Source organism: Dunckerocampus dactyliophorus, chromosome 21 (assembly GCF_027744805.1).
Source record: "Dunckerocampus dactyliophorus isolate RoL2022-P2 chromosome 21, RoL_Ddac_1.1, whole genome shotgun sequence".
Classification (NCBI taxonomy): Eukaryota; Metazoa; Chordata; class Actinopteri; order Syngnathiformes; family Syngnathidae; genus Dunckerocampus; species Dunckerocampus dactyliophorus.
Window position 1 is genome coordinate 11,127,384 of NC_072839.1, and position 25,332 is coordinate 11,152,715.

Below are 25,332 nucleotides of genomic sequence, written 5' to 3' on the forward strand. Positions count from 1 at the left end.
TCAGTCTGTGTAAAGAGAAAATAAAAGATTCTATTTTTCACAAAGAAAGGCGGCTGTGGCGGTCATGCATTGGCAACGCATCGTCTTCACGGTGACCTCGCCCCTCATTATCTATTTTCTGAGAGGAAAAACAAGACATTACTCATCCAGATTCAAACATATTGAACCAATTTGAACTTTAAAAAAAAATTGTGCAGTCTATCAGCCGAGCCTGTGAGTCTAGAAGAAGGGCAAAGGCTGACGGGTTAAGGAGGAAACAATTGAAGGTTTCTGTCACTAGCCCAATTGAAAACAGCTGGTCCAGATGTGAGACGTCAGACGGGGACGGGGCAGATTTAAATTTTTTTTTAAAAAGAACAGGAAGGACAAAAAGTGTGCCGACATGTCTTATTGGAAACTTTCTTTAGTCCGCAGCTGTTTTCGTTCCGAGTAGCGACAACACAGCTAAATCTTGCTAACGACATCCATCTCTTCCTGCGGAACTCTATTCTTTTTTGGGGAGGTAGTTACCTCATGACGTCAACTTAGCTTTTTTTGGTGTGTACACTTAGGTTCACGCAAACAATCAAGATGGCAGACAGGAGGCTGTGAAGGCAGTGACACCACATAGTCGTCTTAGCGACCTATCTTGCATTAGTGTCACGTTAAAAGACGCGTCAGTCATCGTGATTTTTCTGCTCCGGCTTAACCAGAAACGGGTGTTTCTTGCAAGAACTGAAGCCTTGGTACGCATTTGGACCACCCTTTGATCGCAAAAACCTCCACATTGAAACGGCAAGGGGATTTATGGACTGTCAGGTGGATTTTTCCTGCTATTTACTTTATCCCATTCAGCTAACACAACCCAAAACCTCTTTTAAAAGTTTAACATGGTTTTTTTTTCAATTTGGTATTGTGTTTCTACACAAACTATAAACGTGAGCAGTGAATGTTGAGTATAAAGTAAAAAATGTACAACTAAATGTTAAAGTACTATCATCAAATGTAACAAAGTATAAAATTTTACGGCAATCACCTTTTTGGGGTGGGGGGTCACAACACTCTTGAGCCGGCTTTAGCGTTTTAGAACAAACATCCTGCGAGCTGTCGGCTTGGCCCATAATTCTCAGCAGGTCTGTTGAATCCTCTCGTAAAAATAACAATTATAGCCTTTAAACTTTGACACCGTTCTAACTGTAAACTTGTATGTATGTATGTATGTATGTGTGTGGACAGATGATAAATGCCGCACAACTTAGGGGGACAAGAAAGACAAGGATGTGCTAGGGTGAAACTCTACACTAATGAAGGAGGACAGCAAGGTGAACACACACAGACACGCGCAAACATCTGGACCGATTTAGACTCTGTAGACTCTGTAGTCGGAACCTTCTGGCCGTTAGGTCAAAAGTCTTGGCTAAAGCAGCCACCAAGACTCTGACACATGTCGACTCGCTCGTAAATCAAGTGAGAAAAGGCAACTTTGACTGACTTTATGGGGAAAGTGGTACAACCACAAATGTAAAAAGGCAAACTATAACATCAGTGATTTATTGCTAGTCTTCTTTTGACCCTCAGAGGCCGCCATACCCCAGGCATGCCCTCAGGAACTAGTTATGTAAGCTAGCTAGCACATAATTGAAAGCAAATATAACGTTTGTTTCAAATTGTCAAAATACACCACTATTTTGTCATAACTTCTTACGACTACCACTATTACAACTACTTAGTACCTGATTAATTCTATATGAATGACTATTGAATGTAGTGACTAAACTACTATCCGCTATGCATTCTGGGATTTTTCGAGTATCAAAACTCTTAAAAATGATCGTACAGTGAGGGTTTACAGCGCCACCTGTGGATGAAATGTTTTCTCAAATAATTTTTGCAGACAAAGTAGTGTAGAGCAGAGAAAGTCAGTGATGAAACCACTGGGGGGGGAAAAGGGAGAATCAGCAGCAGTTATGATAGCAACCACAAGAGGGAGACAAGGTTCGCAAATCGTTTTTTAAAACATGTTTGCTATTGTATGGTTTTGCCATATTGCATAGTTAGCATTATTCATAGCTGTGTTTTTTCCCAACAGGAATCAACCAGTAAACTGAATTAAATGCAATGCACAATGGAAGGTTATTGTATTTACCAAAAAGTCCTGCAATACTCTCCTGCAATAAAAACACTGCAATACTGCGGCATAGCAGCGCCCCCTAGTGACATACAGCCAACAGGCCTCTTTTTTAAAACAGCATTTATTTGCGTTAACAGCCACTTTACCATCCTTTACTTTTGTTTCTTCTACTTTAAATCTACAGCGTATAACTTGTGAAGCACTGTGCTCTCAGAGGTTGGAGAAAGATTATACCATGCCAAAGATAGCGTTAAATATATAATGCAGTACAGCACTTTTCTGTTCCAAGTGTGTTTACATAAGACTTTCATCCCTTTTTAAATACTCAAGTACTTTATGTAACGTATAACAGACATGAGGGCAAAAAAGGTTAAATTACTTCAATATTTATTTTGTTGTAACACATAATTCAGGACAAAAATCACTTAGCAGAATACAGAGCAGGACTTTGAACCACATCCAGTGTAAATGATTGGGATTCTGATAAATTAGCGACAGAGTTAGATTTGATCCATTTTTACCGCTTCAAGGGGGCATCTGACAGTAATACGCCGCTCCGACACAGGTCAACATGGCATGTCAGGCGCACAAACGGAGCAGTGGCGGTTAGCTAGCCGAGAGGTCGTCGCTGCCAGGAGCGAAAGAGAGAAAAGGTTAAATACGGCGACAGAAAGGCTGGAACATGCAGCGAGAATATATCACACTTAGGGCAGCGACAGGCAAGCGGCAGAAGAAGAGGAGGAAGACAGAGCGTGAAGCGCGAGAGGTCACGAGGCAAGGTCAGCATGCAGGTTGCACAGAGAGACGTATACAGGAAGCACGTAAAAGCCGGCGCTGTACGAGACTATACAAGCTAGACATAGCTACTTACAAAGCAACACCACTGTGTATATACTCTATATATGTATATAAATAGATACAGACGTGGATATATACTGTTAAATATACATAGGAGGCTGTACATCACGTAAGCGGGGCAGGCAAGGCGGCGCATGCATGTGCAACGGGCAGCAGGAAGCGACGCCACGACGAGCACGACGTTTGGCGCCGACGCCGCGGATGTTGCCTGTGTCGGATCGGACCACCTCGTCGCAACGGAGCTGCTTTAAAATACAATGACTATAAAGTGTGATTGCACATTCAAGTTAGAGTACACCCCAATTTAAAGGACACGTGTTGGACATTGCACATCATCGGTTTGTGTGTGTGTATGCTAAAGTGCACAAGAGATAACTATAGACAAGACTAAGGCAGCACAGTTACACAAACACAACTGTCACCACAAAAGTGCTTCCAAGGGGCCCAACATGGCCGCTGCACACTCACGACATACTCAGGACACAAAAGACACACACACACACACTTCTGTCCCCCCAAAATACAAGAAGCAAGTTGACACACACACACACACACAGTAATAAAAGAGGACAAACAAGACTTTTAGACTAGAAAATATGACATATACCTCACAAATAAATAGTCTCTGCTTATATGTCTTATGTACAGTACATGTATATACTATTTACATCACGTGATTGTATTCCATGTGGAGCTAATTGTGCTTTCTAATGATTGGACCCATATTGCTTTAAGAGGAATCAAGGAGGATGGTCATTATGTAGGCTTTCTGTTGTGGCCTCAAAAAAAAGGAAATATGCATTCAGCCACCGCAACATAACTAGAAACACATGGTGGTAGACGACCACAACGCATCCTCACGTTTACTGGGTTGTAAGTCGATGCACACACAATTAGAGTTGGTGAATTACATTTCCGTCAACGCTTTGACACTGAAAAATGTCCCAAATTGGTCAATGTTAACAAAAGATCTTGGGCTCATGTTGAAACCTCAAGTGTGGTTATAAGCACACAAAATAGTCCATACTGGACTAGTAGACAAAATGGCTGTAAATCCAATGCATCGCCGTGGAAAACAATGCTAACGTGTTATTGCAGTACTAGTTGTACTGTGATCCAGTGGATAGTTGTAATGCCAAGCTAGCAAAACGTGCCAGATAGGCTGCGGGAAAAAAACAGCAAATGTAGCTAGCCGAACAAAACCCCCACTCTACTTTGAACAACATGGAGGTTCTTTAAAAAAGGTAGCATCGCAGCATCCATCCATCTTCTATGCCGCTTATCCTCACTAGGGTCGCGGGAATGCTGGAGCCTATCCCAGCTGACATCGGGCGAAAGGCGGGTTACACCCTTGACTGGTCGCCAGTCAATCGCAGGGCACATATAGACAAACAGCATTCATATTCACACCTATGGAAATTTAGAGTCTCCAATTAACCTAAATGCATGTTTTTGGAATGTGGGATGAAGCCAGAGTACCCGGAGAAAACTCACGCGCGCCACTCCACACTGAGATGCCCAACGGAGATTTGAGGCAAGATCTTCCAGATCTTCTGTGTGGCCAACATGCTAACCACGAGGCCACCGTGCGGCCGACATAGCGACAGCGCCCCCCCATCCACTCTAGTATAGCAACCTCCTGGATTTGTAGGCCTGTATAAGCAAACAAACTGTATCATTTACATAACAGGAAGCTGTTTTTTTGGTTCTGGAGTAGCTAGTTCTCGAACCACTGTTCCAACCATTCACTCAAATTGTGTCGAGAGATAAAATGATAGTTGTACAACAATTTTGTGCCAATAGTCCAATTGTGTTTAGATTCATCCATTCGCATTCAAGCTAAGTGTGGGCCTACATTAGCAAGTTGTGTTGAGATTCTTACATTGGCCTTGAAGCCTAACAATCCCGACATAACCACTTTTGTTCACCTCCTTGATTCATTGCCTTCCTAATTCAACATTGAATTAGTTTTAATGGCGGCCATGTTTGTTTGTAGCAGTGAGTGGTAAGTAAGCATTAGCAAATTGGCTAAAGGCAGTTAATTAAGCTGAGGTAAGGAAGGCAAAGTGCTCTTTCCACCCACAAAAAAACTATAAGTTACACAAGAACACAGCCACTTTGGCACCGGAAAATGAGAAAGGATTGAAAAATAAAGCTGGTTGTCGACTTATTGCACATGACACAAACGTACAGCTAACGTTACAGCACGTATCACACGTCTCTGGGTGGGACTACACTAGCAAAGAGGCGGACAGAAGCACTTTTACAAAGCTTTGGACGCGCCCAGTCCACAGCAAAGCGACAATACATAATATAGATACTGTATATATTTATATATAATCGCAAATATACTCTTAGATAGCTTGATTTGGAGGAATAAAGGAAGTTTACCAATTACATTCACCACAAACAATTCGTTGAGACGAAGTCTTATAGATCCTGGCCGAGGCGCTCGATCTCCTCGATAAGAAAGTCGATGTCCTCGAAGGTGGCGGCCGGATTGGAGATGACCATGCGGAAGAAGTTCACCTTGTCTCCTTGCGGCTGGTAGCTGACCATGGTGGTCCCGTACTCCATCATGCGGGCTTTGATGACCGGCGCCACCTATAGCACACGGCGGCGGGAAGTGATGACTGTGTTGATGTGAATCCAAGTTGTTTAATCTCCCCCCCGCTCCAATCACATTGTTTTTGTTTTAGGATTAGGGTCGAGAAAAAGCAAGGCTGGAAATGGCCCCTGGGCCACACTTTGGACACCTCATCCTTATCTTCAGCAGAACATCTTGTGTTGAATCTCTATGCTTTACCTTCATCCACATGCAGACATATTTGTTTAAATGTAATGCAAGAAATAGTGGAGTATGGACAAAAGAATTGGGACATATGAACCTACAGGAAGTGAGGAAAAAAATGTCGATAGAAGCGCGACAGATTAACAATGTGCATACGACGCGTTTAAAGGGAGCACCATCTGTTTGTCCTAATTGTCAATTAGCCGTCTCTTAATGCTGAATGATCACCTCTAATTCAACACCCTCACAGTTTGACCTTTACATGAACACGTTTTGAAGAGTTTTATTGCAATTCCCCAAGTGGGAATTTTTTTTTTTTTTTAATTTACCTTGTGCAAGCGTTTCTTCCTCTCCTCTTTGTCCTCCATGTAGCGGATCCCGGGCGGAAGGTACCAGAAGCAGACGTTTGTGTGCTGAGGCTGCAGGGAACACAACAGGCAGCACAACATCAGACAAAAAGATTTATAGATTTTTTGGGTTTGTTTTCTTTATTAGGAAAAATACATACTTATTTTATTACAATTTGTTTTTTGTGGTGTCAAAAATCCTTCGTCGTGTTTTCAGCGTACAGTCCCTCGCCACTTCAAGGTTCAAATTTCACGGCTTCACTCTCATGGGTTTTCAAAAATATAATGATTAGATAATAAATCATGCTGTTTTGCGGTTGAATACGATTGATTATTAGTCAAAAATATGCATATTGCAGCAAATTTTATGTATTTTTTTGCCTAAATTAAGCATAAAAATGGATAAATGAAGTAAAATATTTCAGCATTCAGAAAACGCATTCAAAGGCGCTGTGAATGATATGTAGTATTCTACACTGGTCACTAGGTGTCAGTAATGTTACTGTAATGTTCAGTGAGACACACAAACGCCAGACTTGACCACTGGAACAACAGGCAGATGTGAATTTTCTCACAACCAGCACAATAATCCCAAATAAAAACACGGTCTACTGTCCCACAGGAAACTGAAATTCAACTCTGAACCCCCAAAATCACTCCCTGTCTGCCCACCACTCATCTCCAATGAGGAACACATTTATAGGAACACACAAGCATGTACTCTTATGTCTACTTTAATGGATAATGTGAGCGTAAAGGTGAGTGTAAGAGTTATTTCATGTCAAGAGAGTTCAAATAAAGTTAAAATACCGTATTTAGAAGGTCATAAACAGGTTTTCTGTGCTCTAACTACAAAAATATTCCATTTATAAATAAGAAATCCTATTCTAATTCAAAACAAGGGATTACAGATATTAAATTAAATATACAACAACAGGTAACAAGGTAACAAGTATCATTCCAATTCATATTTTACAGCAATATAATGCCACCACATACAACATGGTGGCGAGAAAAGTAGACCCCCCCCCCCCCAGTGTCACCTAGAGGACAGGCGTGGAACAGTGTGTGGACCGGACTTTTATCTTTATCAGATGTCCAAAATATATTAGTAAAAAGTATAAAAAGTGTTAAAGAGCTGCTGCGTGTCCACAGGCATCTTCGAGTGCTTAATATATGGTCATATCTGCACGCACACGCGCGCGCACACACGCTTTTGTTCTCCAGTGCTCACTGATGCATATTTCTGACACCCCACTATTCATATGCATATGAGAAATTATGCATTCATTACACACACAATGGCAGAATGCTACACTGCCTGCAGGAGCTTGAAATGCCGTCGGCCCTTCAGAACTCGGCATTAAGAGCTGCAATGCCTAATAGAGCCACCAGAGGGTGCTACTTTTCTCTATTGCCAGTATGTCTTTGTATGCAATACAACAGTGATTACCTTGAAAAATTAAAAGTACAGTCGCTGTTATTACTGGATAACAAGTGTTTAACTATAATAATGATTTGTAAAGGGAAAGTAAAAATTTAGAACAAATTTTGAATGCAACCCAAATAAAAAGTAAGCTGTGCTCTACGCACAGAAGCCATCATGACACAATGTTTAAAAAGATGTGGACCTACTTTCCCATCGAACACCATCTCGTATCCTTCCCTGTCCTTAATCTTGTTGTACAGATACTCGGACAGCTCCAGACATTTATCAATCTGAGCCTCAAACCCGATGGTACCCTGCAGAAGACAGGAGTGACACCTGTTACTTCCCATAATGCATCACAGCTGAACCACGAGTGAGCGAGCGGCGCTTGCCTTGGCCCTCCACATAAGCCACAGCTTGAAGATGTCCACGTGGCGTCCGCACTGCAGAGCTTTGTCTCCGGTGTCGTAGGAGAGGTCATAGTGCTTGTCCTGCTGGAACAGGTAGCAGGCATGCATCTGGTTGCAGTTCTGCATCAGACCCTGCAGCAGAGCACAGCTTCTTTAGAGTCAGAAAGTCAGAATAATGCGGCGTGAAAAGAACTCACCTCCTCTCGCACCAGCAGGGCAGAACACTGCAGGGGGACGGACATCATCTTGTGTGGGTTCCAAGTCACCGAATTGGCCCTGGAGAGACAGGCGTCATTACTCTAAACGTTTTTTAGCTTTGACAATTAGCCACATTGGTCTTGGTTGCACCACCGCTTGGTGGAGCCATGCTCCACTTGCCTCTCAACGCCATCAAGCTTCCACCTGTGTCTCCGGGACATGAGCAGACTTCCTCCCCAAGCACCCTGACAGGACAGTCAAAAAAATCCACAATCCACCAAAAGCAGTGATAGCATGTAGCCTAAAAGTTGCACCAATAGGGAGGAGTGATGGAAAGCACAACTATGAATAGCCACAAAATACAAATTTTGATACAAATTATAGAATCAATGTGAAAGAAACATTTTACAACAGCGTAACATGTAAAATTTTGCCACTTTTTTAGATTTTAGAATCATTTTGAATGCAGTTGGGTGTGGGGTTGTGCCACAAATGGTCCCCTGGTCCCACTTTGGACTTGTGTTAACAACTGAACTTTTTCCAAGTAAACCTTTAAATGGGTCATGTTTCTACCAATTGCATGACTTTTTGTAGCAAATCCCAGTAAAGTACTACAGACATCGATACTGTCTTGAAAAATGGAAAAACATGGCCGATATCCTGCATCGAAAACACTACATTGGGCAAGAAAAATCCCAAACAATCTGATCATTCTAAAAAATTACAACCTTTACCTGTTGTATGAACTCATGCTACATTTTTTACATTTAAAAATGAATAATGGCAACACTTAGTACTTAGAAAGCCAGCTTATGTAGCATCAACAATCCCTCCCGTGCGGTCGACGGGGAAAGCCATTTGTGTCTCTTAATTGAGGCGTTGCTGTCAGGACTAAATCATCCAGACTTCAGCGAGCAGGGGATAGTGGGGGGGTCAATAATGGCCAAGTCATGGGAGGAGATGATTTACAGCCTGCGCTCCCTTTTTTCTCCTCTCGGGTGTGTGTGTGTGTGTGTGAGTGAGCATGGAGGTAGTGAGCTCCAATGTAGGTCAAAGCAAAGCACCTTATACATTTGTCAAACTCAAATGGTGAGCTCTTTATTTCCGCCTGTAAGGTGCATTATGGACGCACTAAAGCTGACTTACATCCACATGCATCCAGATGTTGTACTTCTTGCAAATATCCGAAATGGCGATGAGAGGGTCGAAGGCGCCATACACTGTCGTGCCGGCCGTGGCACTCACAAAAAACGGGACGAAACCCTGCATGCAGAATAAATAAAGTAACATTTCAGAAAGCGCAATGATACAGGAGGTCCTTGGTTTATGAAGGACTTTTGTTTCTAAGACAAACAAGTAGATTTTTGGTGTAAGTTGGAACGTATACCTAAATTAACTCCCAAGTCATGGAACACAAAACGGACATATACAATATGGTAATAAAAAGATTAAATACAAGAGTTAAATTAAACTCTAAATTAAAAAAAAAAACACTAGTTATCACTGTCTATTTCATCCTTTCACATGTTCAAGGATACCATGTTTATCCTTGATGGACACAGTGGTCGAGCAGCTTAGACAGGGCATGCAGCCAGTGTTGTTGGGCATTTCACCACTTTGAGCTGTCTGGTTTCACATCAGTGGTGGTGGCTTTGCTTTTCTTTGGCGCACCGCCATCGGGGGAGCCTGCCTTGCGCTTAGGAGACCTGACAAAGTGTGAGCAGTTGGCGAGGGAGAGCAGGGGCGACGTCCTTCTTCAGTGTAGCTACGCACAACTATGTATTCTTCCGCCATGTGCACGTAACTACGTCTCCAGCGAGTCCAACCAAACATCTTAGGTTTAGGTAAAAAAAAGAAAAAACCTGAGGACACGGTACAGACGGACTGGATGAGTTCAAGTATCTCGGGATCTTGTTCAGGCATGAGGGAAGGCTGGAGCGTGATATCGACGAATCGGCACAGCATCTGCAGTGATGCAAGCTTTGGGTACTGACTGAAAGGCAAGATGGTGGACAAGCTGCCAACGTGAGTTTCCTACATAGGGTGGCTGGATTCACCCTAGGAGATAAGGCGAGGAGCTCGGTCATCCAGGAGGAACCGCTGCTCCTCACATTGAGAGGAGCCAGTAGAGGTGGCTCGGGTATCTAGTCCATATTCCTCCTGGACGCCTTGGTCTTGGCATGTCTGGCCGAGAGGAGGTCCTTGGGTTGGTATGTAAATATACCTTCTTATTAATTTCTTACTTTTAGACTATGCAAAGGGCCAATAAAAAATAAGATACAGGCTGAAAATGGCCTCTAGGCCACACTTTGGACACCCCTGATGCAGATGATATATTACCACCTTCTGTTTGGCCTCCAGAATCCTCCTCTCCAGGTCAGCAGGGATCAACTTGCCACTGAAAAGGGAGGAATAAGAGGATACATTTACACAGTTAAGACTGCAGAATTGGTGTTCCAGCTCTTGTTTGACTGTGCACATGTACATTTATGTGAACATTATACATGAACTGGACTCTACCTTTCATCTGCCTTGATGCAGATGACGCTCTCTGTGCCGATACCGAGGGCTGCTGCTCCTTTCTTGATGGAGAAATGACTCTGGAAGGTTCCAGAATATGAAAGTAAAAAAATAGTGGAAGCATGAATAAGTATGCCAAATCCAAATAAATGTCACCCGTATATGACAACAATGGTGGTATTTCTGGTTGTCGTACATGATAAAATAAAAACAATTCTATCATTAAATATCATTTTAAGAATATAAAAGAGGCCCATACGTGTTCGGACGTGAAGGCCACCAGCCTGGGGACGGACGACATTCCTTTCTCCTTGACTTCAGGGAACATCTTGAAGCGGGCCAACAGCATGGCATACATGTTGGAAATAGCACCACCTAGGGGGGCACATTGTGCAGCACAATTATCATAAACAGAAATTAAGAACTGGGGTGCTTTAGGGGGAGCAAAACGTTCTATTTTTGGGCCTCATCTATATGCAAATTGGAAGCTCGCTGGCTTGCTCAACCGCACAGGCGCACAAGAATGTGCGATGTGAAACGTGTATTACCCGGGGAGAAGATGCCATCTCCACGGCCGTCCTGCCAGCCAATGATCTCCCTCATCTTCTTCAGAGTAACGTACTCCAGCAGGACGAACACTGGTGCCACCTCGTAGGTGAACCTGCGTGGTGACGTCACAGTGCAGCAAGTTAGACAAAATAAAGAAAAAAAAAAAGCGCAGACATTGCACTGTGAAATTGGGAGGATTCGAATCTTGCGATATGTTCCTTATTGTAGTTTGTGTATTTTGCTGTCGCTAATGGTCTTAGCAAAATATTCAAAACAGCTCTCTCAATAATACCAAATGTGAGCATTATCTTTATTTTAAAAAACAGTTGCAAATTATGCAGGTTATGTAGTTTATTTTTCTCTCTCTGTCATTATCTGATTTATGAAGCAAACGCCATCTTGGGAGAAAAAATAATTACAACGGCAAATAATGAGGGGGACAGAATTATACTACATTGTTATGCTTATATAATTACTAATGGTTTAAAAAAACATACTGTTAAAACAATCTGTAATCCTACAAGAATTTTCTTTTAAAATTTCAAGGAGAAAAGACATTCACTTTAAATTCACGCCCCCCCCCCCCCCCCCCCCAAAAAAAAAAAGAGAGCCATAAACAATATACATTACATACGTACAACCTATGAGGCTAATGAGAGTTTTATAAAGTCACTGTTGGACAACTGGCAGCCTTTATCAGCCCCAAAACAGACACTAAATGGAGCTGCTGGATTTAATTTCACAGCTAATTTTCTCCCTCTCTTGTTCCCATGGGGATGCAAAGAGAGAGGGAGGCGGTGCACAAAATAGAAAACGAGAGACGGCAGGGTTAAAGGGGGCCAATTTACTCCCCCCCCCTACCGCTCCCCCGCTCCCCATTTGGCGGGGGAAGAGACACTATCAGCACGTGCAGAAGGCGTGCAGACTGGACCGGAAATGGCTAGGATGATGACGGTGATGATGAGGAGGAGTAGTATCGAAGAATGGTGGTGAACGGCAGTCACGTACATGTTGGTGTTGGCGGTGGACGTCAGCCAGTCAGCGGCCAGGCCGACCATGTCTAAACCTGTGGAGAGCTGGTTGAAGTACCTCGGGTGGGCTGAGGGAGACGGTAGGAACATTTTCAAATCAGTCATATTACATTTCATGAAATACACCATGCAGAACTGCCACAGCTTTTTTGCTGTGTTAAAATTGGGCTTTTTTTTTTTTTTCAAGCAAGGCTCACACAGAGCTTGGGCCACATTTCTTTTTCTTTATTTACATTTGCCAAACAACAAAAAAAAACAACAAAAGACACTTTTAAACAAGGACCAATTGTCTGGTATTCCTTATATTATTACCAAAAGTGTATACATCTACTTTTAGGTGGTTTTAGCAGATTTAATGGTGTATTCAATTACATTTGGAATGCAATTTCAACTTGCTGTGCGTTTGTGAAATGCATGCAAATGTAAATTAATTTTACATCACGATCGTTTTTGTAGTAATGAAGCAGTAAATTAGGGGAACATTTTAATCATATCATATTGCATTTTAATTATTACACCCTGTAGAACTCTGTTTTTTTTTTGGTGTTTGCTGTGCGGTTACAATTTGGTGGGGAGCACCACAAGGCACACAGCTTGGGCCACATTTGCTCGTCTCTGTACTTACATATTTCCTTAAAAAGGACCCTTTAAACATAATTACAGAATGTGTACCTGTGTTGATTTGAGCTAGCACATTTAATTAAACTACAAATTTAACTTGCTGTGTTATGTGTGAAATGCATGCAAATGTAAATGTGTGTGTGTTTTTTTTAAGGTTTTAGTCTTTTGCAGTGACATATTAAATCATGACTGTTTCAGGTGTGATGAAGCAGTACAATATTTTTGTATTTGTTTTCGTAGGCTGCAAACATGAGGAGCCGAGGTGCACTTTATGGTCATGTTAACACTATTATTGCTCCACTGAAAATAATGAAGCATTTTTAAAAGACGTTTATTTTCGATCAGCCATTTTCGTTGTTTTGCGAGAGATTGGGCCTGAGACACATTCTTATCTGCACATCTTTACTGGAGGCCTACATGCATGGGGGAGGAAGATGCACTCAAGTGTATCCAGGCATTTTATTTTCAACAGAAATCGAAATTTTATTGGTTTTAGCACACAATAATAATAATTAAAAAGTTCGCGTTTAAATGTATTTGTTTATTTTGTGTAGAAACTATGCAAAACACATGCATTTTCTTTATTGTTTATTCATGCAATTAAATATGACCATTTCAATTCGAGCACGCAGGCCTTCATGAGGCCCTCTTTCTCCCACCCCTTCTCTCCACTCTCACCTGTCTTGATGGCGTACTTGAGGGTGGCGCGGCAGCTGATCAAGATGTCGTCCAGCGTGGCGGGCTCATGCTGCAGCTCCCAGTTGTTCATCTGCAGCAGCTCGTTGGGGTAATGGAAGTCGATCACTTTGGTGTCGCGGTCGAACGACTCGACGATGTAGGCCAGCAGGATGTCCACCACCTCCTGCAGGAAGGTCATAGTCTTGCTGTCGCCGTCCATGGCTGGAAGAAGGTCTGAGGCGCAAATACTGTGTGTTAAAATACAAAAAAGCGTGCGCAATCCCTTTGTTTTGTTATTTTAATGTGATTCTGTGCAGGGTTTTTTTTTTTATTGCACCAAAAATCAAGGTGACCCCTGCACTGAAGCATGGGCTCGCCCAGCATCAATATAAGTGTATTTTTATTACACCATAAGACAATTTAAATGTGAAACTGTAATGACTTTGCAGAAAAGCTCGATTGCATAATGACATATGTAACAGGTTCACAATTTACAAATATTAATACTATCAAAAATACGCTTAAATAAGTATAAATGAGTTTTATTTGACTTCAAACGTTCCACTGCACTGTCTTAAAAGGTGAGACTCAATAAAAGGAAAAAAAAATGTTAGCATGTGTCTTCTTTGTACCTGTTGAATAGAGGTCGGAGAAGACTACAGCAGCTTTGGTGCAGTTGCAGCTTTTGTTGCAGCCGCATCCTTCCGTCGCCGTCTGGGGCTGCTTGGCGGCGGGCTCGGCTACACCTTTGTCCACCTCCCCGACGTTCAGCAGCGCTTTGGGACACCATATAAGCCCCACAATGAATAAAATACACATAAAATACAAAAAAAAATCTCAGCGCACAAACGGAAAAAATACCACATAATTTTGATCCGAGCCCTCCGGATAGTTTCTGGGCCGCTGCCTGGCACCAAGCCCGGGCTGCAAGAAACAAGAGGACGTAGCGACTTCAGGTGCACAATGCAACTTAAAACCGCACAAAAAAGTCATGCAGGAAAAAAAGGAAAAAAATGATGAAAAATGAAAAATGAAGGTGATGCATGCATCAGATACTTACGCGTGTTGGGGCTCTGGCTGCCCGGATTGTCCCCACCGAGGGACCAGAAGCCTGGGGACGCCATCCAGTGCCGTCTCGGTCCAAATGTGGCGTGGTGCTCAACGTCAGTTGACGCGTGCACATCCACGCACACGCGAGGCAACGACACTGCCACAAAAAATCACCAGCATTCAAAAAGAGGTTGCACAAGAACCACCGCAGCGTCCTCCTCAGCGGCAGGAAAGATCTCACACACGCACGCACGCACTTTGGCAAATCTGTAGTCCCAAATAATTAAGTGCAATTGTTTTTACATCCTAAAAACAAGCAGTGAAAGTGGAATAAATGGAGCGAGTGGAGGTGCAAGGCAGACTCAAATCACATCCAAACTGCTTCTCGCGTCACCACCACAAAAAAAAAAAAAAAAAAAAAAACGTAATCGTGATTCACTTGTGGGTCATGACGAGCTGCGTGGCGTCGTGCGTCGTGACACGCACTCCACTGCTCCACTTCTTTACCCTCCAAACACACGCCGAATGCCAACTAAGACGTCTGCCCGGGGAGGGCGTCACATTGGGCGGCTGCATGCAGAGCCTGCCCCCGCCCACCCTTCCGGTGCTGGAGGATGAGAGGGAGAGGGAGAGGGAGAGGCGAGGAGGCTCTCTCCAGTGTCACAGCTTGTTACTCCAAAAAGTATGTCCTACTCATTATCAGTTTTACTCAAGTGAATTACACAAATACGCTAGGTTAACATAAAATTCAGTTTCTAGTTTGTCCTCATTGTGGTCACATCTGACTTCAGGTGAGAGGCAGGATACACCCTGGACCAGTCAATCTACCGGTACCAGTCAATGACAGGACACATCTAGTCAAATAAGCCTTCAAACTCACATTTACACCTATGGACAATTCAGAGTTTTGGGATGTGGGAGGAGAAAACCCACTCACACATAGGGAGAATATGTCAATTCCACAGAGATGCCCCAACAGATATTCAAACCCTTCATATCCTAACTGAGGCCAACACGCTAGCCACCATCGCGATATAACACAACACCGGTTTAAAACTGCAGCCACATAGCCACCATTTTTACTTTGGTGTTTTATCTTTTATTAATGCAAGCATGCGGAGCACCCCAAGGCATACAGCTAGGGCCCCATTCATTTTTCCTCCTTTCGCTATTCAATATTCACATATTGCCAAACATACATTTAAAAAGGCAGTATCTTCACAGTTGAATGTACACCATGTTAGTCTTGAATGAGTATAATTTGTTTTTTTTTGTGTAGATTTGTGATGTGTTATGTTCAAATGTAGCAATGATGCCAGAAGGTAAACACAGCAAGCGTCTCAAAAGGTGTGATGTTAAGAAAACGCTGTCTGGAGCTTAAAAGCATATCAACAACCTGACAAACAATATCTGGTGCACCAAAAAATATATATTTTTAAAAGTAAAATGACTAAATTGCATGTGTTATTTACAGAAAGCTGTATATTATTCTAAAGTATGTTCAGCCTCTCTAAAATGTTGTGTTTAAGTGCAGTATAAACATTACGGGCCAAAGCTGTGAGCAGTCAATGATGTTACTGGTCACCATAATGTGCCTAAAAAGGTCAGTCTTGTGCTCGGTACTGCCTGATGAGCCTCCGTCTCTGGGAGGTCTTCCTCAGCAGGTGCCTGAAGTCGTACGGGTTGTCCTCGGAGCGACTATCTGCAGAGGGAACTCTGGGAACGGAGTGCCTATTTGAAGGGAAGAACAAGAAAAGGCAGGAAGTGATTTCACAATCTTAATGACACCGTCCACAGTCACAGCAGTCAGCCATGTTTCCTGTAACATATGTCTGGAATGCTTCTGAGTGGCACATTTCTGACTTTGCAGCAGTCAAAAATGCAGCATTAGCACGGATTTCGCTTCTTTTTTGGGCCCAACTGGTGTAAAGACGGCAGTATTCTTAATTTTTTGGAAGGAAAAAACAATTCAGGGTAGCTGCAGGCGACTCTCCTGTAATTAGCTTTACTCTAAAGCTCCACGGCTGCCAGGCGACGGCATCAAACATGTACGCCATCTGCACACTCATTTGAGAGACCGCTGCCTGGAGGTTGTTGTTTCTTTTTAAGTATATTCTCTGGATAAACAAGTTAATTTGTACAAAGTGTTTTTCCCCCCTATGAGTGATGATGTTTATGCGGTAAATGACTTCATATGCTACTGGTGGCGTTGCGTATATTTTTTTAAACCTATAACATTCTGGTCTTATCTGGAGCTACCTGGTGTCTTTGGCAGGTTTGGATTCAGGCTCGGTGGCTTTTGGCTGGTTGGACTCTTTGCCCGCAGCAGGTTCTGGTTGAGCCTCCACAGAAGGTGTCCTTTCCATGGACCAGCGCCTCTGGACGCCGCTGGATGATGGCTCCTCGGTGGAAATGGCGGGAGTGGATCTGCTGGTGGGCAAGGCCTGGTAGTACTGCTCGTCCACGTCCAGCAGCTTACCTGGACTACAAAGAAAGACTCATAAAAGGCGAAGGGGGGTTCGATTCTTGGACACTACGCTCTGACCTCTGTGTGACCGGCGCTGACCCAATGGGAGAATTTCCACATGGAGATCAATGAGTTTCACATGTTAACAGCAATGAGTGATATTCCAATCAGCAATGACATGAGGAGAGCCTCGCAGGGAAATGTGTTTTTAAATCCTTCCGCTGATAAGATGAAGATGATGATGCCTTTCTTTGTCTTGATTATAATAATCTCCTCTATCCACTGCATCATTAGCAGAGTGATTGACAGAGGAGTCCAACACCCCAGCATGAACACACTCGATCATGGGTGGGTTTGCCATTTGAGGCTTTGACACTATCATTGTGGTGCATTTTTTTCCCTCTAAACAGTGGTGTTCCACAGGAGTGCGCTTGTAGTCCCCTCATCTTCACCCAAGTACAGTAGATCCCTGCTATCCGCAGCAAATGGAGAAAAAAAATGCACTCAGAATAAGCCTTAAAAATGCTTATTTTACTCTAAACCAGAGGTCATCAATAGTCTAGTCGAACTAAAGAAGTGCGCCTCCATGCAGTAGTTCCGCTGCTGTGCAGGGGGCAATAGCAAGGCGTTCATGTCACAACAATGCAGCAGTAGAAGAAGATGCATTTGAAAGAATACTCTCTCAAAAAAAAGTTGACACTGAAAATTTAACTAGAAAATACAAATTAACCAAAAACGCAGCAGGGAAGCGGATGCGTTGACTTTGTAATAAAGTAAATGCTGTTTTGGAGGGATATAACCTATGGAGGCACTTTTAAAATTTGGTGTCAAAATGTGTCAGATTTCTATAAACATTGGATCGCATTTTCCCCGACTTACCCTGCCCAACACCTCCTCAAACTCCTCCCACTTCAGCCATCTCATCCTTCCTAATGGTGCATGTAAAAGGCCTTGTCTATTGCATGCAGAGCACCGTGATTAAGAGCCCTGAGCCCGTCCGCGTTTGCCGGGCTGCAAAACCCAACCAATGCTAAGCTGCTGTCCTGTACAACACCCACATGACGACACCCAAATGTCTTGCACTGAAAGACAGCCACATTCATATTTCCTATTAAAAGCCACAGAACGTGTCCGGCGGGTGGACACGACGCGAGAAGATGCTAGTAAATTTCCCAGAGGGGGATTGTGGTGCCGCACACCATTAAACACTGTCGTTATGCCAGCACCACACTGCGTTGGTTCACTGTGTGCAAAGAGGATGTTAAATCAGGCTTAAAAATGGACTTACTCTTCTTTCCTGGGCTTGCGTTTGTCATCCTGGACGGAGCGCTAAGAGGAAGAGCGAACATATCAGTGATGATTGTCTACAGTATAAACATAATAACTTGATGGATGCTCAAGTCTGATAACCTTTATGGCGGCCTGACAATTAACCTTAATGAGCAATGGTAGTTGGGAAATGTTCAAATGTGAACTGTTCCACCACGTTTTGGCAGACTCACATGAATCAGCGTGTAGTAGGTGCAGTCCTCCGGTGTGTTGAGGGTCTTTGGCTGCAGGGTCCGACGGGGGGGCCTCGACAGTCTCTTGTCGGCTGAAAAGACACAATGACAAGATCTAAAAATGTGTTCTCATTCAAGGTGCACCTTAATGCAAAACTGACTTCTTCATGACATTCGAACAGGAATAGGGCTGTCACAAGATCTTCCGAGATTAAAACGTGACAAGATTACTTGTTTAGGAAAAAAAAAAAAAGGCCAGAGGTGATGATAAATAAATTAATAAATCAAACAATAAATGAACTGCATGCATGTCTGTTTTCCTCGTATCTCGCCTCCAAACAGGCAGGAAGAAAGTTCACTCTGTGCATTGGTTGCAGCACCTTGGCGCATTTGTTCCACAGAACAATGGCATAAACGGAGTGAGCCCTTTTGTGGGTGGAGGCGGGGGCGGTCGCATATAGACAGTGCAGAACAGTTTAACGTGGTAGAAATTAAATTAATTGATTGATTCATTGTACTTTTCTCATAAGTAACGTTAAAATCTTGTGTCTTCTCGTTCTCGTATAACCAATCGCGTCTATCGTCTCGTCTTGTGTCTCGTGACGCCCCTAGTCCTTACAGAATGTGAGAACAGTATCCCTCACTTGTTTGCTACTCTTTTGAGAGAAGAGGTGCTCAAACACTCGCTTTTTAAGTCTCAGCTGTTCATGAGGTCAAGAAAAAAACTGCACCTTCTTCCCCAGGCTTCGTTACACATCTTAAAACAAAGCTTGATCATTTTTCGTCAGCGAATAGGCTAGCCTAGTGTGATGTTGCTGTTAAAATGCGAGTGTAATGTTAGCACAGCAGCTCACATAGCTATTCTAGTGTTGCTATTGTTTGTATGCTCCTGTCCCACTCCTGAATGTTACATTGTTGGATGTGATATATGGCATCTATTACGTTGGACAAGTGCAGAGTTACAGGATGTAAAGAGTGGATAAAGTACATAATAGCACTTCCTTCTTGGAGACACGCTGTTGTAGACAAACACAGCTCATTAGCATTAAAGCTACAGACACCCAAAATGGTGTGTTCCCAGAAGGGCTTACTAAAAGCACTTTAAAAACTGTCTACATTCCTGCACTAAGAATAGATCCAATACACTATTATGGGACCTGTGAGTCTTATTTAAAATTGTTGAACAAAAGCATAATATGGGACCTTTAAAAACGGGCGGGCTGAGCTTAGCACTGAACAAAGACAATGCTCTCCCTAACTAAGTTGATGTGAAAGGTTCAAGCATGCAGGCATCACCAGCGGTCATCATCACGTTCGAGGCAAAGTTCATTCATTACGGCCGACTGGGTCACCGCAGAGACGACCCGAGCGCGACCTTTAGCTTATCGAGCGGCCCTCCATTCAGGCTGCAGTTTAACCTCGAGGCCTCGGCGGGTTGGAATTTTCCAACAGAGATGATGCCGGTCAACCTCTGGCACACAAAAAACTGTGCCTAGCGCGCCCAGCAGGGGGGGTTGTGAGCAGCCGGTCGCCATTCACGCGTGACGCGGGAGCACGTGCTGTAATTTATCATTTGTGTCAGCGGTGATGGACGGCGACAATATTCCATTGTTATTGCAAATATATCACAGCGACCTTTCAGTGTTACTCTTTATTAATCATGTTCAAGCAAGGGAAAACAGGTGAATAAAATCCATCGAAAGCAGGCGAAAAGTTTCTAATATGATTGAGCAACTCTGCCTGAAAGGTCACTTTGTATTACAAAGGAACAAGCACAAGGCAATTCCACACAGCCGCTAATTGATTCCGCTATAATTGTCACAAAACGTGATTAAGCTTTGACGACCTTCTCCTGTGAGGAGAAATGTGACCGGCACGTTTATTGTGCGTGTCACAAACCATTGTGATGAAGTTGATTATTATGTGCATGAATTTATGGAGAAGTGAGCTGGCATTGCAGCAGCAGCAGCAGCAGCAGCAGCAGCCCTGGGAAATAACACACAGAAGTTTACATGCAACCTCAGGCCACGCTGGTGTCAACGCTGCCTTATAAGCAATGAAAATAGCATTTGTTGTCGCTCTAGCAACCTTCTTTAGAGATCAGTTATGCTTCGCACCAATAGGTAGCGCCTGGGAGTGAATGAAGACGAATATTATTCTCCACGACTTTCAATCTGTTTTATGTTTATTGTAGATTGAAAATAAACATAAAACCTCCCCTCTAAAAACTTTTTCAGGAAAATAGCAGTTCTATTAAGTCTAATTTAAATGTGAGAATGACACACAAACATGCCGGCCTCCATTATTGCTTTCTAATGCAATTTTAAATGAGAGAATCCAAGAAATGACAAACAAACAATGACAATGACAACAAAAGGCAATCACAGGTTATTACCGTCCTCTGAAGCTCTAACCTTTCAGGAGTGGCGGCGACGTTCCAGATTTTGCTCCCCCCGCCCCTGACAGTGCGCTCACCTTCCCCCCCAAAAAAAGCAATTACTTATTTTGATGACACGTTGGATAGAGAAGCGCTTCCTGCCTCGGCACTTGACTTTCACAGGTTTTCCGATGTAATCAAAGGCTCACGAGAATGCGCCGCAGATAACGCCGCATCCCTCGGCGGGAAAGACGGAAATAAAGGCCTCCACTACCCTTGTGGAGAAAACAGGAGCGGTATGGAAATGGAGGCTGGTGGGGGCCCACATTGTCAGCACGACTGGCTCAGAACCAAAATGTAGACATTCATTTGCTAACATTTCTTTTCCATACGGCAGGAAATGACAGAGCCGCGTCTCACTGAACTCTACTGAAAGCTAGGTGGGCTTTGAGAGAACAAAATACCTTGCACTGTTTTGACAAACATCATCGAAATGAACATGTTTTCTGTAGATATTTGTTAAAATGGTGATTTGATCAGTCCAAAGCATCAAACTCATGAAACCGCCATTCTCAGGTAGAATACTTTGCATTGTTTACCACAAAGCATCTCATCCTTACGTGATTTGTGTATTTGAGGAGCAAAGCCGTTGATTGTCTTTCCTTTCACAAACATGCCGTTCCTATCTGGGTTTGATTGATGGGCCTGAATAATCTCGGTTAACTTTTGCTGCAGGGCCACAAAGTTCTGAGAAGTCTTTGCAATCTGTGGGGGAAACATAGCAGTGCGTGAGTGGGGTGAAGTTCTCAGAGAGTGGTGATTGGTAAAAACGAGGTGACCTGTTTGGAGAAGCTCTCCAGTTGCTCGGCTTCATCCTGCGCCATTTGCTTGCAGGCCTTCAGCTTCTCACGTTCTTTGTAGCCTCGAAAGTTGCTCTGGATCTTCACTGCAGCCTCTTCTTCCTCACGCCGTCTCTCTTTTTCGGCATCAGCTTTATGTTCCAACACAACATCAGAGACATCCACAGTGTCTTCTGCCACTTCTAGCTCGATGTCGTTTGGAGTTAAGGCTTCCTCATTTGCTTCTAGGTTCTTGTTTGTTGCATCATCATTGACTTCTTTCGCCATCCTGCCAGGGATTTTTCCTTCCTCCTCAAGTCGTTTGCGATCCTTGTAGCCTCTGAAGCTACGCTGAAGCACCACAGCTGCTTTGGTCTCCTCCGAGTCTCCTTCCTCATCTGAAGCTTCCTGCTGAACTGCTGTGGCTTGGACCTTGCCTTCATCCTGAAGCCTCTTCCTCTCCTTGTGACCTCTGAAGTGACTCTGAAGCACCACAGCTGCTTTAGTCTCCTCTAAGTCTCCTTCCTCACCTTTCTGCTGACCTGCTTTTGCTTGGATCTTGCCTTCCTCCTGAAGCCTCTTCCTCTCCTTGTGCCCTCTGAAGTTACTCTGAAGCACCACAGCGGCTTTGGTCTCCTCCTGCGAGCTCATGGCATCTCCGTTCTCCAACACCCCTGAGTCTTCAGGCGTGGCTCCTCCAGCCAGTTCAACCTCCGTCTCGTCTGCCACTTCTATAGTCTCGTCATCCTCCGGCACCTGCGTGTGGTCGCTGTCTTCGTTCTCCTCGGCTTCGTATGTGCTGTCTTCATCCTCATCCTCTGCACTCTTTCCCCCCTCTTCATCTTCTTTGCTTACGAGCCCTTGTCCACATTGAGGTTGTAACAAGATTAATGGCACCTCCAGCTCAGCTCCAGCCATTGTCTTCTTCCTCTCCTTAAACTTCTTCCTCTCCTGGTAGCCTCGGAAGTTGCTCTGCAGGACAACAGCAGCCTTGGATTCTTCCTCTTCATTGGAAGCAGGAAAAACATCCTGAGAGATGTTCTCCGATTGAGGTGGATTCTGATATTTCACTGCATTTTCTGCTTTCTCTTTAGCTTCTCTAGAAAGAAGAGGTAGAATTCAAGTGGTACTGTTTAGGTGCCATGGTATGGTTTAAGAACAGTAAATTGAGATCCATCTCGTATTTCCACTACACAATAAAGCATTTATGAAGGAGTTTTACGTGATTGTCATACAGTTTCCTTTTGAAACTTTTCCTTTCTTTGTGCCCCCGGTAGTGTGCCTGAATCTTTGTTGCTGCTTTGTGCTTCTCCTCCACCATCTCCTTGTACTTCTTTTTGGCGAGATAGCCCCTGCAGACTGAGCAAGAAGACAGTCAGTCAAAACAAGCTGCTTCCCCATCGTCCAATCTGGAGTGTTCTTACCGGATTGAAACTGGAGAATGAAGGCTTGCAGCTTCACTTTTTTCTTTTCCCCAGAGGCCCTCTTTCGAGCTTTATAACCTCTGTACGCTGGAAATTCAACCAAGAATGACATTGTCCCTATTTTTTCTTTTCTTTTTTTTTTTACCATGCACAGTGGACTAACCTGACTGCAGCACCAGAGCACCTTGCTCTCGCTCCTTCAACATCCGGCGGTAGCGTTTGCAGCCCAGCCAGCCTCGGACGCAAGCCTGCAGCAGAACAATGCGCTGCGTTGCCTGCTGCACCATCAGATTCAGGTATTCTATGTGGTAATACTTGAGGAAAACCTAAACACATCATGTAACATTCCAATTGAGCCATACAGTTGGTAAAAACAAAACAGCATAGCATTTAACACTAGCTTGTCCTGCATATAGTTTTTCTACCTTTGTTTTCCCCATGGCCCAGTTCTCCAGATTAGCCTTCTCCAATATCTTTGTGCATGTCTCTGGAGTCACAGCTGGCTCCTCGTCAGCATGGAAAGCCAAGATGTGATACCTGCAAACACCGGGCCTCATAAGTCGGAAGCAAACAAAACCACCAATGCGACAAAGCAATTAACAACAACCACCTCTTCAGGAAATTTGCAAAGAGGATGCGGTGAGAGTAGCCCTGCCGGCGGATCTTGGCCGTCTCCAGAATGCCAGTGTATCGCAGCTGAACCAGAACCTTCTCCCGGTCAAACTTGTGGGCTTGTCTGTCATTATTGGGTTTTATACAGCGCACAAAGTGGGGCTGTCCCGCCACCATCTTGGACAATAGATCCATCAGGGAGTACTAGTAGGCGCATCATAACTTTGGGTAGTTTAGTTTATATTGGAGACATTGAGTGTACACGTTCTTACTCTGAAGTAGGATGCCACCGTCTGTGTCCTCATGTTGGTGGTTTCTCGAGGATGGTAAGGCATGTCGGGGTCAACCGGCTGACAAAACACAAATGTTAAATTTGTCAAAAAACGACCCCGCTTACTCTGAGGCTGCTGAATAACTACACTAACTGAAAGGAGGGGGGGCAATATTATGATTTCAAATGATTAGCTAATATTATAGAGCATTAGCGAGCAGGCCAACTTAGCAGCTACTACTTTATCACCATTTGGTATTGTACTTTGTCACTGAGAGGCACATCGAGAAAGCATTTTTTTTTCAAATCCCGAGAAAGCTGCAAAAGAGATGCAAAAAAGCATAAACCACACACACAAAAGGGATAATTTAAACTACCTTTGTTATGATTATTAAAAGTAACTGAACAATGAGTATGCTAAACATGCTAAACGAAATGCACGGGCATTAATGGTTCATTCAGAAGGTGATGATGATGCATAGTTAGTAGCATTTCAGCAGACAGATCCACCAAGCAAGAGACATTAACAAAGCTAACTTTCTTTTAAAAAATCTATCCAAGGGTGATGCAAACAGAAAAGCACAAGTAAACTAGAAATATGAATGTTACCTCAGTGAAATTAAAGGAACTGTATAAGGTAAGCACTCCCATCTTTACCATAGGCATGCAGCAACAGCAGTGGAAAAGGAGACAAAAAGAGCAAAATAAAAGATAAAATAAAAAGCTTTGACCACAGTTTTGGTAAATAAAGTAAATGGCAGCAAATGAGACGAGAGACTGAGCAGCGGAAAACAAACCACTTATCGCTACAAGATAATGCAGCTGTGTTCGTACCTTGGCAAAGGTGATGGTGCGTGTGGGGGTCCGCGGGGTGCATAGTGTGTTGATGCCTTTGCCTTTAGTGTGGGCAAGGTTGCCTGAGAAAAACACATCGAGGATGACAAAGAGAAAGTACTCGTGCCAAAATCCATGCTTGGACCCCACCCATTTTTGACAATAAGACAAGGTGTCCATCTCACTCCAGTAGACCTTGCTGGACATCTCTAAGTCATATACTCGCCTGTTTTGGTGAGAGGATGTGTGACAAGTTTGCGAACCAGCTCATTCTCCGACGACCTGAGCAGGAGGACGATGTCAGCCGGTAGAGTATCTCGATTCTTGGCCAGGAAGCCCCCAGCACTGTAGATCACCTTTAAGAGTTTAAAAGAAAAAAGTCATGATAGGAAAAAAATTCATAAGAAGCGATTA

At 43.5% G+C, this 25,332-nt stretch overlaps 2 protein-coding genes across 5 annotated transcripts in view; both read right to left on the reverse strand.

Moving 5' to 3' along the window:
- Positions 1-2,480: 2,480 nt before the first annotated feature.
- gad2 (glutamate decarboxylase 2) lies at positions 2,481-15,418 on the reverse strand. Its single transcript, XM_054765227.1, has 16 exons — positions 14,603-15,418; positions 14,404-14,466; positions 14,175-14,318; positions 13,543-13,776; positions 12,221-12,311; positions 11,212-11,324; positions 10,923-11,038; positions 10,664-10,743; positions 10,487-10,541; positions 9,290-9,406; positions 8,324-8,388; positions 8,143-8,221; positions 7,928-8,077; positions 7,742-7,849; positions 6,089-6,178; positions 2,481-5,572 (listed from the first exon to the last, which is right to left on the reverse strand). The coding sequence occupies exons 1-16, from the start codon at positions 14,664-14,666 to the stop codon at positions 5,399-5,401; spliced, it is 1,743 nt and encodes a 580-aa protein (XP_054621202.1). The 5' UTR covers positions 14,667-15,418; the 3' UTR covers positions 2,481-5,398.
- Positions 15,419-15,613: 195 nt separating this feature from the next.
- myo3a (myosin IIIA) overlaps positions 15,614-25,332 on the reverse strand; it is a 36,763-nt gene continuing 27,044 nt past the window's right edge. For 3 of the 4 annotated variants that reach the window (XM_054765223.1, XM_054765224.1, XM_054765222.1), the window contains 15 exons: positions 25,145-25,274; positions 24,919-25,001; positions 24,694-24,735; positions 24,086-24,163; positions 23,812-24,017; positions 23,627-23,738; positions 23,365-23,527; positions 23,202-23,288; positions 23,013-23,136; positions 21,778-22,876; positions 21,559-21,703; positions 18,562-18,653; positions 18,348-18,388; positions 16,852-17,076; positions 15,614-16,323 (listed from right to left, as the gene is read on the reverse strand). In XM_054765223.1, coding sequence (XP_054621198.1) covers positions 16,197-16,323; positions 16,852-17,076; positions 18,348-18,388; positions 18,562-18,653; positions 21,559-21,703; positions 21,778-22,876; positions 23,013-23,136; positions 23,202-23,288; positions 23,365-23,527; positions 23,627-23,738; positions 23,812-24,017; positions 24,086-24,163; positions 24,694-24,735; positions 24,919-25,001; positions 25,145-25,274 — 2,754 coding nt within the window. In that variant the 3' untranslated portion in view covers positions 15,614-16,196. The other variant, XM_054765226.1, reaches the window with a different exon arrangement.